The following is a 12,772-nucleotide window of genomic DNA, read 5'->3' as shown; positions in this document are numbered from 1 at the left end:
AAATGAATAGCTGGGGGAGGGGGCTATCCATTCTCTATATTGTATATACTCTATGTCCGACACACACTTGGTAAAAACTTTTTTTATTGAAAAATACGGACTAATACATTAAACAAGATTTAGTTACAACTTTATCGCGAACTACGCCGGTGTCCTATATTTCGCATTTGTGCGTGTGTAGAGAGGCTATTACAGTTTTGCCGACCATCCAGAAGGAGTGCATGACAATGTCTGTAAGACTCTCCTACCGTCGTCGTCCCAATGTCACAATGTGGAAGTCTCGGTAGGAGACTAGGAGTATTAATGTAAGAGCCCCCAGAAAGCTAGATTAACAATAATTATTTACTGTGTAGAGTTGCAATACCAACCCTTGAGAGCTGATTTATTGAAAACTATAAAGTCTATCCGAGTGTATTAAACAACGTTAAACTCACCAACAGTTGGGGTTATCCTCTTTGTATCTGTCAAATCACTGTAAACATGATATGAGTTATGGCATACTTTCTGTCAATACATTCTATACAGGTGATTTTTCTGTTTGATGGGTTTGGAAGCGCTCGTTTTCAACTATGTCCTGCTGCCTCCTATTATGTGGAATTTCAAAACAGGTGGTACGCAGGACTGTTGAGTGTTTTGCAAAGAGCTTCCAGATCGAACACACAATCACCCCTTGTGGAATGTATTGGCAGAACGTATATAGGTCATCTTAACATGTCTACGGTGCGGGTGGATTTTTTATGAAACAAAACATTTGACAGATAAGAGGATAAGCTTTGACAGATAAGGAAGAAGCTTTCCACACAGCTGCAGCCTGCAATATGTTGGTGAATTGAATTTAATGTTGTTTAATACAATCAGATAGGACCTTTCGGTTTCAATGAATGGGCTGTCAAGAGCTGGTATACCATCTCTAGATGCCAGATAGCATTATTACTGTAGCAGTGGTTCCCAAACTTTTTATCTCTAGCCTCAAAAGAGAAATTAGACGTTTGCCCGGGATCCAAACTATAGTGAAAACAGCAGATCTACAAGCTCACGTTGCTTTTTGGGGGAATGTTTTTGAAAATGTTTTGAAATAATAATTAAAAACGAATTATAGGCCTGCCCTATATAGGAAACAAAAAATAAAGGGACCCATAAAAATGTGTCCGAGGACCACAAATGGGTCACGACCCAGGGTTTGGGAACAGTGATGCTTGCTAGCAGTGAGTGAGTGAGTGAGTGTGCATCACATGTCACTTTAAGCCAAAGGAGTTTCAGATCCTGGAGGAACAACAACTGGGAAAGGCATCAGAACACACAGGGTCTTTTGGTTAACCACAAGGACTGCCTTTCTAGCCGCGGTATACGCCCATCGTCTAAAAGTTCAACACTGTCCCCGGCAAAAAACAAATATATAATCCAACAGATCGATGACACATACGCCTACAGTTTGTAAAAATAGATCAGTATTAAACAAACAGCAGCGGTCAGTAACAAAAGACAGACTTATCCCAACGGTATTCTCCCCTCCAGGGATCTCCAAAATAGAACAAACATGATCACGATGAAACGCGGGACTACTAACGCTTGGTCAGAAAAGAAATTGGATGAACGATGATGATGAAAGATTGTTGATGTAATAAGGAACAGACTGCATTTCTGCAATGCTCTCCTTGTAAAAGAAAACTTATGAAACCACATCAGCAGAGGAAAAACTTGACAGGGACAAGAATCAACAGGGACAGGATGTGACAGATTCTGATTGAATCCATGATGGAAGTTTCAAATGAAACGAGGAATTATCAAAACAAACCAAGCAAACAAGGCGTTTTGTGATCAGGTATCGTGCTTGATCAGACAACACGTGCATAATTATGGTGATGTTCAATTAAACAAGGTATTTGAAAATAAAGTGTTGGTAAAACCTCCCATCGTAGCTTTGTAGCTAGGCTAGTCGGGCTATAACATGACATCAACACCATCCCACTGACGGCCTGGATAAATCTCATCATTGGAGCTATAAAAACAACTGGAAAGTCGTGAGCGCACGTATATGTTCCGCCAAGAAACTTACCGGCTTTTTCCTGATCATATCCCACGACAACGAAATAATCAGCCAATCTAGCCATGTTTGCTGTTGTTTTTCCCGAGATTTACCAACACAATTCAGCATTTTTCTTTCTTCAAAAGCACAGCCATGTTTGACAGGAGGAGTGCGAGTGCGCCTGCGTGCACGAGCCAGGCGACATCCATGGGCGTGGGCCCCATTCACTTTACAAACACTTGTAAGACTATTATTATCGCGGTTACTCTCTGTCTGATGTCAGTGGTTCTCAAACTTTTTCATGTCAAGGACCCCCAAATTGACATTTATAAGCTCGCAGAACCCACTTTGAAAAGATATGCAAAGGACCCCCTTCCCCCTATAAGAGAAGATTTTTACTGCTCTAGCAGTGATTCTCAAAAATCTCAACCATTTCAAGGGAATACCAGTTGACCCCAGTTTGACAGGCTACGGTCCCCATTGGCATCCTATCTCTGGTACCCCAATTTATATAGTAGGCCTAAAATCAATGTTAATTTATACCTTAGGTTCCATTTGGTTCCTAACTATCGTTTAGCTGGGGACACGCTGGAACTGCCCCAAGGACCACTGGGGGTCCCCGGACCACTCATTACCGATAAATTACAAGAGTTTTTTGTGACAATTAACCGAAGAATACTGTTTCTTATTTTGTAATATGACAGGCTTCATCAAAGTTACTGCTGAAAATTCCTGGAATGCAATTCATCATCATCATGACATCATCATTACCAATACGGTCCGAGAAGCGACCTCGCCCATGGGCCCTTGGCGCACTCACATGGGTGCGTGCACGCATCCGCCTGGGTGACAGCAGACTGCTGGGCGAGCACTGGGCAACTGCATTGAGGTTGGTTCTTCTTCTTTCGTCCTTGATGATTGGTCGGCGACATTATATTTCACAAGGTTTCTTTTAGCTGGACAAAATGTGGCCATATTTTCCCGAATATGGATGAGCTGGGATGAGGTGTCACGCACTGCATGTGACGCACATGGGCTTAATATTGATGACATCAGGGATCTCCATATATGGGCATGAAAGGGACAATTATTATTATTATTGGTTTTAATCGCTTGTTGAGACCTATTTTATACTTTCAAACATTTTCTCAAATAGCTAAAATAGCAGCTTTACAAGCTCAACACATCACATTGTGACACATTGTGAGCTTGTAGGTAAATTGTTGAAATTCTTTGGAGGAACAAAATGAAAAAAGAAATGATTATACATTCTCGATATCAAGGTATTTTATCAAAAATATTGTCACATAAGATTTTGTCCATATTGTCCAGATCCCATGGGAAATACAGTACATGTCTTGATGTGTTTGGGTCAGTGTCCGTGAACCTTATGTTACCTGTACACATACCACAGCTGTGACTGGGCCAGTGTGTGTCAGTCATCCTGTTGATATGCCTCTCATGGGGGGCAAGCAGATGATTTCTATATAAGGAGCCAAAGAGCAACAGCAGTTTTCTGTTGTCACGAATTGCACAACCCCTTGTTCTCAGCTGAGAGTGCAGGGATTACTTGTCTGCCAGAGGCAATTATCATTACAAAATGCTTACAAAATATTTGCTGTTTATGGCACATGTGTTTCATATATTTATCATGTCTCAACATGACATCATGTGAGCACAGAGGTTACTTAAGATATAAATACATTCTGGATGTTTCTAATCAGAGACCCTAGGGACAAAAGAAAGATTTATTGTACTGTATGAATATTATTCATTATAGTGCATAGCTGCCATTCCAATGTTAAATGTTTGATTTTCCTCATCAACATTTTAAATGTAGCACTATAAAGTAATGCATTTAACTTTTTCACTTTAAAGAAAAGAAAAGCCTTACCTTTAAAAAACATTATTTATGTTAAAACAAAGTAAAAAAATATTATAGTGCAATGGCAAAACAAACATGCATTTTTAACTAGACCAACTCATACACATCTCACAAGCTTACACAGTAAAATCCTCGGTGTGATCCTCAGTGTATACAAATGGAACCACAGGGATGCTTATGAGTCCATTTGATTCCATTTATTTTGCACACTCTCAGAGTTACATTAATACTGAGGATTTTTCGGTGTACATTCCCAACCCCAGACATAGGCATACACACTCTGGGTATGCCTGGGTAACTTTGGATCAGGTGCTTGGATGACCCGTACATGACTGTGGCAAACAAAAAGTTGTTATCCCCAACGTGTTAATCCCGATGGCATCTTGTGTGCATATTTGCCCCTGAGGGCTTGTAATCAACATCTGCCTCATGACCCCCACTGACATCCACATTGTTTTGAGCTGCACACAATTGCCAGTAGGCTACAGTGTGAGACATGTTGAAGCATGACTCCATCTGAATTGGCTTCAACCTTTACGTATATAAACACATTTGCACGTGAAGTCTTGTAAATTGACTCACGGTATGAAATTTGGGATGAAGTCAAATAAAGCGGTTGAGAGATATCCTCTCAGTCACGGAGGCAGACTTAATGGCTCCGTTGACCCATCAGCACCTAGGAGCTTCCTGTGTGTGCATTCCTGAGGGTTGAAGTGAACTCTTATTAATTATTAGAAGAAAAGTATGAAAGAAATGCTTAAGCCAATATTATTCCTACTTCAAGGATTATTGTTCAAGCCCATATTCTGGGGGACATAAGTAATTATCTTGATTTATTAATATTATTATTGTAATAATTATGTACTCCCTCACACATTAATGGAATGACTGGATTGAGGTCAAATATTTGTCTATAAAGTCGACCCTTAGGCATAAACAGGAAATTATACAATACTTTATGTTGGCCACATAATATATCTCATACTGATCACCCACCATGTTTTAGATTGATATTAAATGTGATATCTGGCTTTACCTTGCAATACAAGGTGGATAGATGTGGAAACATTGTATAAATTGTATAGACTTCACTTTATACCAGACATATACTGATTAAATGTACAATGAATGATATTCTGTTGAGCTTGAAGTTAAAATATATGTACATATCGGTCTTTAATACAGTATATGTTTTGTGATCATTTGGTTTCTAGTTCTCCTTTCCACAAACGCTTGTGGAGCGAAGCAGTCACGAAAATCACTGAATCACTGTTCTCCCTGAATTGTCCTTACATACTGTATGACAGGACTGGACTGGACCTGCTGATTTTCAGAACATAATTCTTCTATTTACAATAGTTGGTTAATGTTGGAGTAATAGAAATCAAAATGTATTTAATTAAAATTGGTTAATCTCAACTACAAGGTGCTGTTGAATGTTATATGTAAAAACAACATAAAAAGGGAAATGTTATTTTTTTTATGTTCTTTTTATTGCTATTATATTATTTTTGTTATTTTCTATTTTCACTTTTGATCTTTTATCCTGTATCAGTATCAGCAGCAACAACACAATAGTAACAATCTGAATGGGGTGGAGGAACAGGATGAGAGTGTGTGTGTCAGTCAATGAGCCCCTCCCACCTCTTGTATAAAAGGCTCCCGTCTGGTGTGTAGAGGCTATTAGCAGAGTGTCACAGCTGCCTTACAGCAACAATTTCAAGGAACCTGTGGAGTATTCTCTCATTGCGCACGCTACGCCACAAGCTTTCTCATTCAAGTGAATTATCAAAGGATTCCAGGTATGTGAACTTTCATTTGAAGATACTGTTGCTGTTTGTTGTGTTCCCAGGTGATGGCTTTATCCTTGCTGTTTTGAGGTCAGGGCTCAAGTGTACGGACAAGGACAGGTTATCTCCCGTTATATAAGGAGTTCAGCTCTTACTTTACAGTACCATGTGTATGTGTGTGTCAACAGTGCAGAATTGTCCTCTAGAGATACCGGTGTATAGAAATATCTTGCAAGTATACAATATTGAATAATTCTTATTGTACTGCATTAGTTCATCAGCTTTCCCATTAAAAATATATATATATATTTGATATTGCATTGTCTTTACCTGGGTCATATTGAGCTGACTCTAGTTTAGAATACTCTTTGGTAGATAGTGTCCTTTGCTATTCTGGCCAGGGGCCTGAAGCATGGTTGTAAGTTTACTTAACCGAGAAAAATCTGACCTCAGTTTGACTTTTTAAATAAATGAATGATAAGTGTAAATAGCTTGGCTTTTGGACTCTTGTGCAAGCTTGAGCCAGTTTGACTGGCATGGGACATCGAGATTTACATGCATAGAATAACAGCAGGCAGTTAAAAAGGTTAGATATTAAAATATATTATAAGTAAATAACTAACCAACCGTTCTTTTTTCTTCTGTCTCCACAGAATCAAAATGAAATTGATCCTCCAGTCGGTGCTCTATTGCTGTCTGCTGACCACAGTAGCACATTGTGTGGAACTTGAAATGAGCCCCCAGTTGAAAAGAAGGTGAGCTACAGTATTTGAGACTTCATTCATTTGTCGAATGATTTAATTAAACCTCATTGCACTCAGTGATCCATATCTTTAATAGTATGCTACGTTGATCTGCGGTGAATTAATGTCCTTCTCCGCTTCTCTCCATGCAGGTTGAGCATGTGGATGCAGAGCAGATTGAGACGGGGTCTTAACAGCGTGTCTGCAGAGAAGACGGCAGCTTCTGCTCAATTTGTCAGACCAGAAGATGTCAAGGATTCTCTGATTCCACATTCAAGGTAAAAGCCCAGACGAGACATCCCTTTATAGAATTAACAGAGAAATAATATTTTAAACGTAAACATGCTTTCAACATGCCTTAAGCTAAAGGTCAATGAAAGTGGTCAAGTTAAGCAGGGACTGTCAAAGTTCATGCAACCACATGAACCCTAGCGTCCCTATTCCGTGAAAATATTTGCTATGATTTGTGACCTTGTAAATCTGCTATTTTAATTTGGACGTACAACGAAGTATGTAGGGTTTACACTCTCAGGAACCCCTCACATGGATTAATGTTCCTAATGTCTTTCCTTCTTTTTGTCTTCCAGCACTGACATCAGTGTTCGAACCAAGAGATCTACAAAGAATTCCGTCAACCAGTCAAGAAGGCCGGGCTGTTCCCTGGGCACCTGCACCGTGCACGACTTGGCACATCGCCTCCACCAGCTCAACAACAAGCTCAAGATTGGAAGTGCCCCTATTGACAAGATCAGCCCACAGGGATACGGCCGGAGACGTCGCTCTCTTCCAGTGCAAAGAGTCACACTGAGGCTAGAGCAGGGCAGGCTGAGGCCTGTGTGGAGGAGCAGGGACTCACAAATCCACAAGCTTGAAGCTCTCCTCAGACGGACATGAGCAAGCGGGACTTTGCAAGAGGTGATAGGAACAAAAGGGTGGGAGATGCGCCGACGGAGTGTTTGTCGCTGCTCTGTTCTAAAATTCTCCAAATGACTCAGAATCCTGCCAAGTGTTCTCCAGAACATTTCTTCCAGGGGTGAGGACTGAGTCAGAGAAAGATTAGCTGCACCGTATCTCTGGAAGCTGGACTATGCAGCTCAGTGATGTAGAGTGTGCAAACAACTGCAGCTGGTCTACAGACACTGGATGGCACAGCATGAAGCAACAGATGCTGCTCTAATGGCTTGGCAGGGGGAAAGGAACACTGCTAATACTTGGCACAGTGGAGACCCCCACTGGGTGAAAGAGGGTAACTCTTCTAACAAACTGGGATCTTAACACCTCTTCCTCAAGGCTGGGACTTTGATAAGCTCTATCCTCTAAAGGATTGTAATACCCTATTCCATCAAACCATCAATACTGCACTTTTCTTTTTGGACTTAAAGTCAAATAAATCATCAGGAAATATTAATCAAAATGCCAAACTGGGAGATATATACTCCAGAGCTTTTATGAAGCTTCAATCTAAATCACATTGTTTTGGACACTGTATAAGGGGAAATGCCTTAGATTATGTGAGATGTGCCAGTCCACAATGGATTGAAATATACTTGAAAATGTTATTGTTTGTATAAACACATGTGCAATTTATATTTGTATGTTTTTTATTACAAGTTTGTATGTGTATGTGTGTATATATATATATATATATATTTGTATATATGTTAAAGTATGTTGAATTTCTTTATTTAAATATTATATAAAGGTTACATTAAAATGCTTATGCAGATAGAACTATTTTTGTACAGGAAGAAATATATGGGCATTGTAGTTATTTGTCATTTCCACTATTCTTTTGCAAACTGTGGTAATATGATACTGTTTTATAGGTATGTTATTATATAATATATTTGTAAATGTGGTCTATTTTATTTGTGTCAAAGCAATACACATTGTCATACAATAAACATTTTGCATACAAAAGCTAAACCCTGTCCAGACATCTTTTGTCCCTGGTTCTAGTAAAGTGAAACTCTCCAGGAATCACCTGGTCTCTGTTAGGTGTATACTTTGTAGTAAGACTGTCTCATTAGAACCGTCCCATCTCCACTGTCGTCTTGTGATACCCCTGAAGGGGGGAAAGGGTGCCAGGCGCATTCCTGCTGGGTTCAGTGCATATTTGTTTGGCTCACCCCACCACAGTGCAATCTTAGAACCACAGAGGAGAGGTTTTAGCTCTCTGTACGCGATAGAAGGTGGTTTGCACATGAGGATGCTGTGAGGGGGGTTCCTGTCTCACATTCCTGAGAGGCACACAGAGATCATCATAAAAACTGACCCCCCCCCCCCTGTCACATTACTGGATAGACTAGAAGAAATGAATAGGCCAGACACAAACAATAAACATGGTAACTTTTATTTTATTCATACCATTTATTCATTTAGTTGCAAATATCACTAACTTTAGATTGGTATTGATTTGATGCAGCACTCACACCTGTTCATCATCATTGATATCAATGAGCAAGACTGGTGAACCAAAAAAGCAGCCTGCATAGTGGAGCCATCATATATCCCTCCTTTAAAAAATAAATCACTTAAAACAGAGAAGAAACATGCTTTTTCTTTAGTCACTGTAATAGTCAGGGATGGGTCTATCGTATTATAAAAGCAAATTATTCGTACAGTATATTGTATGAGTGGAAAGATTGGGGCCAAGATTTATTATACTATTATATGGACTATATTGCCATCTAGTGAGACCTTATGGGTAAAAACAGCCATTAGTGAGGCCCCTGGTTTTCAGCCATGGCTTAGGCCTTCACTCTTTACCAGCAACAGTGCAGGACAGGAACTGCTCCCTGCCTTTAACCCATTTATAGTTAGGCCTAAATCAGAAATTAGCCTACAAAAACACATATGTTGCTACATACTGTACATGTACTGTAAGCCCCTCCCATACACTAAAATGTGTTCCCGGCCTGAATGGGTAAAGGGATATTTCACTTTCTTTTGGTCATTTTATCGTCTACTCAGGCTTTTGTGAGTCTCCCAGACAGTTTTTAAGTGCTTTATTCAGTATTTAGATATTTGATACTCATTTTATCAGACACACCCCCTTCCTATACAAACCCATTGTAACCAACATTAAGGCGGAAGGGCGGCTGGTATTTTGCCTACTCTGAATCTAATTCCTGAAAACGCCACTGATTGATCAAAACTTACAATTTGTGCAGGTTGATTATTTTGTTCTCATTCCCAACAGACACTTGTGTCTTTAACAATAAACCTTAAACTACTCACAAACCCATCAACTGCATCAAAGTTCATGCTAATAACATGTAAAGCTGTGAATTGCCCCTTTTCTCAAATTGTTAAAATATAGCTACCATCAGTTACTATTAGTCATAATGTTTAATGGCCCTGTGGAATAAGTTATGGCACAATGGAACAACTTAGCACTGTATTTTCATCCAAATGTGTGGACTTTTATGGATTTTCTTTTTTAAATTATATTTTCAGAGACACTGGACATGGCTCAATAATGGAAAAACCTGCTGAACAATCCCATCAAGACATTAATTATATGTGTCTCACAAAAATATCTTGTGTCATTTAACATTTGACCAATGCAGATATGCCATCTAGTGGTTATTTAAAAACATCATATCAGAATCTGAATCTACTTTATTCACACAACATGATTACAGGGATAAATAAGGTTAATGTTTTGTGTAAACTCTCAACATTGCATTTAAGGGTTAGCATAGGGAAGTGATAAAGAGCAAACAAAACACAGAACAGATCAAATAACAGCAAAAAAATAGCAATGGTTAAATGCGCTACAGAAGGCAAAAACGCTTCATGCTTCTCATGCAGATGGAAAACATATCCTGCATATAAAAATAGCAGCATGTATACAATAGGTTTCATGTGTATCGTTGAAGTGATATGAATAAATAAATAAAAGACAGAGCGTTGGGTATAAATAATCAAATCCAATAGCAGCAGCCAGCAGATACAAGATTACTGTTTCATCATGTGCATGGTTAAAGAATTAAAAAATATGTATATAAAGCAGCAGGTATTGAGTCACCATCTCTTGTGCATGTTTATTCTTATGGTTGATATTATGCATATCAACCATAAGTATAAGCATGATATCGTTAGTGCTAGAGAATATAGTACAGACATAGGCCTAAACGTTTACTAAGAAATATGTTGTGTGACAACACTGTGTGATAATGCATAGGGAAAGAATTACAGCACAGCAACAGTTCACCATTTGTTCACATAGTAAAAACATTCTGTGAATGAATAAAGCAGTGACCCAGTCCAAATAGTCTGTCAGTATGTGAGTCTGTCAGTAAGCAGATCAGCTGCTGACGTAGTAATACTGTACTATAGCATGAACAAACTCTCAGTGTGTACTGTAGGTCAACCATCAAGCAAACTGAGAGCTTGTTTAACTACAAATGTAACCTAATGGACCTGTATGGGTAAAATATATATTATAAAATAGGCTACATGTAATCAGAAATGCAGTGTTAATTTTTTTTTAGCAAATTTTGATTTAGTCTTAGTCTTAGTCTTTTGAATAACACCAGTCTTAGTCTTCTGAAATTGTTTTAGTCTAGTCTAGTCTTAGTTGAGTAAATATCAAAATATTTTAGTCTTAGTCTTTTGGGATTAGTCTTAGTCTTTGTCTTCGTCTTTTAAACTAAGTCTTTTGGGCTAAATATAACCACATAACTCTAAACAAGTAATTGTCTTCTACTGCCTGTTACTTGGTCAAACTAAACCATACATAAAAGATGTATTTGGCTTTAATTTCATTGCAGTTACATACCAGTGTTAATTTTTATAGCATTTAGTCTTAGACTTAGATTTAGTCTTAGTCTTAGTATTTTGAATAACACAAATAATAGTCTTAGTCTTAGGAAATTGTTTTAGTGTAGTCTAGTCTTATCCACAAAATATCAAAATCTTGTAGTCTATTAGTCTTAGTCTTAGTCGACAAAATTAACACTGCAGATATGCCTGAATGTAATGTCCAAATGAATGACATGAGTGTCAGCTGACAAACATTAGCAATAGATTTGTGATAAAATCACACATGTTCAGTCCAGTCAGGCTATTGCCTTTCCCTCTCTCCTCTCTGGGCTGATGCAGTTTTTGTATGAACTAGCCCTTACCCGTTCAAAGATATGAGCTCTAAGATGATGTGCAGTGTGTGGGTTATGGGATGTGCACTGTGCACACAGTATATGAGGGATGGAAAGTAACTTTAACTGGTGCTTGCATGATGTAGGAGCATCAATGTAAGAAACCCGTTTCGTTTAATGGCTACAGAAATACTGCCCCCCCCCCCCCCCCAGCCCGCCCGCCCACCCGCCTGCACACACACACCCCCCCACCCCGTGTGTGTGTGTTTGTGTGTGTGTGTGTGTGTGTGTGTGTGTGAGTGTGTGTGTGTGTGTGTGTGTGTGTGGGTTTGTGTGTGATTGTGCATGGCCTGAACAACAGCGCCCCTCCCTTAACATGTGTGGTCACAAAAGGTACTGTAGGCTAAATAGATATAGATACACCATAAAAATGCGAATATACAGCATACGATTTGTGAAAGTGACAAACGGCCTTCACAGTTATGTCAGGTGTGTTCATATGCTGATGGTGATGCGATTTCAGATCAATTGCTCCAGCCACCGAGGAGAAACGCTGGGACAGAAAGACACTCACTCACTCACTCACTCAGTCAGACATTCGCAAAATTATAGTATAGATATGAAGGAATGACATGGGCATGGCACACTCACCCTCAGATCAGTAAGAGGTGCAGTAGATGGACTGTGGAGCTGCGACGAGGAGAGGAGAGGAGGAGAGGATGGGAGGGGGACGGCAATTGGTCACACTCTGGGTGTTTCCTATCTAATTACTGCAGTGGCCCTCAACCTTTTCAGGCCGCAACCCCCAAATAATCATATTTTAACTGAGAACCACTGAATTACTGTAATAAGATGGCACACCCACAAACACCGAGATACAAGTCGGTTCTTTACAGCCAATTCTAAAAGTACCCTGATAACCTGAGCTGGGAGGATTAGCTTTGTAATCTCACACACACACACACACACACACACAGGCTAAATGAAGCACTGTGCTGCCCCTGCTGCATATGGCAGCAAATCTAGATCCTCATTTGAGGATCTAATTAATGCAGTCTGTTCTGAGTGTTTTGAGTCTATTTGTCATGCCTTTGTAAACCTACATAATGGATTAATGCAGCTTTAGTTCCCTGTTTGGGGTGCCTGGTGGCTCAGCCGGTTTAATGCATAGATCATGCTCCTTGTCTGTCTTGACAACTTGGGTTTGAATCCGACCCCTGTATTGT

General features: G+C 39.5%; 2 protein-coding genes across 4 annotated transcripts in view; one reads left to right on the top strand and one right to left on the bottom strand.

Moving 5' to 3' along the window:
- Nucleotides 1-2,249, bottom strand: part of sbf2 (SET binding factor 2) — a 156,444-nt gene extending 154,195 nt beyond the window's left edge. For both annotated transcript variants that reach the window (XM_080730700.1, XM_080730699.1), the window contains exon 1: nt 2,057-2,249. In XM_080730700.1, the coding sequence (XP_080586826.1) occupies nt 2,057-2,111 (55 nt within the window). In that variant the 5' untranslated portion in view covers nt 2,112-2,249. The remainder of the gene's footprint in view (nt 1-2,056) is intronic.
- adma (adrenomedullin a) lies at nt 2,248-8,361 on the top strand. Of its 2 annotated transcripts, none has more exons than XM_080730701.1 (4): nt 2,248-2,915; nt 6,355-6,456; nt 6,597-6,722; nt 7,032-8,361. In XM_080730701.1, the coding sequence occupies exons 1-4, from the start codon at nt 2,764-2,766 to the stop codon at nt 7,336-7,338; spliced, it is 687 nt and encodes a 228-aa protein (XP_080586827.1). In that variant the 5' UTR covers nt 2,248-2,763; the 3' UTR covers nt 7,339-8,361. The 2 variants fall into 2 exon arrangements, with proteins under 2 accessions (XP_080586827.1, XP_080586828.1); XM_080730702.1 differs by lacking the exon at nt 2,248-2,915 and adding an exon at nt 3,121-5,713.
- Nucleotides 8,362-12,772: the final 4,411 nt, after the last annotated feature.

Source organism: Nannobrachium achirus, assembly GCF_963921795.1.
Source record: "Nannobrachium achirus genome assembly, chromosome: 7".
NCBI lineage: Eukaryota > Metazoa > Chordata > Actinopteri > Myctophiformes > Myctophidae > Nannobrachium > Nannobrachium achirus.
Note: the sequence above shows the minus strand (reverse complement) of the source record. Positions and strands in the feature narration are given on the sequence as shown.

Excerpts from the sequence above, each read along its gene's own strand:
- adma (XM_080730701.1), top strand. The coding sequence starts at position 2,764 with ATGCAATTCATCATCATCATGACATCATCATTACCAATACGGTCCGAG. Across the intron at positions 2,916-6,354 it reads CACTGGGCAACTGCATTGAG|AATCAAAATGAAATTGATCC; the intron begins GTTGGTTCTTCT and ends CTGTCTCCACAG. Across the intron at positions 6,457-6,596 it reads AGCCCCCAGTTGAAAAGAAG|GTTGAGCATGTGGATGCAGA; the intron begins GTGAGCTACAGT and ends CTCTCCATGCAG.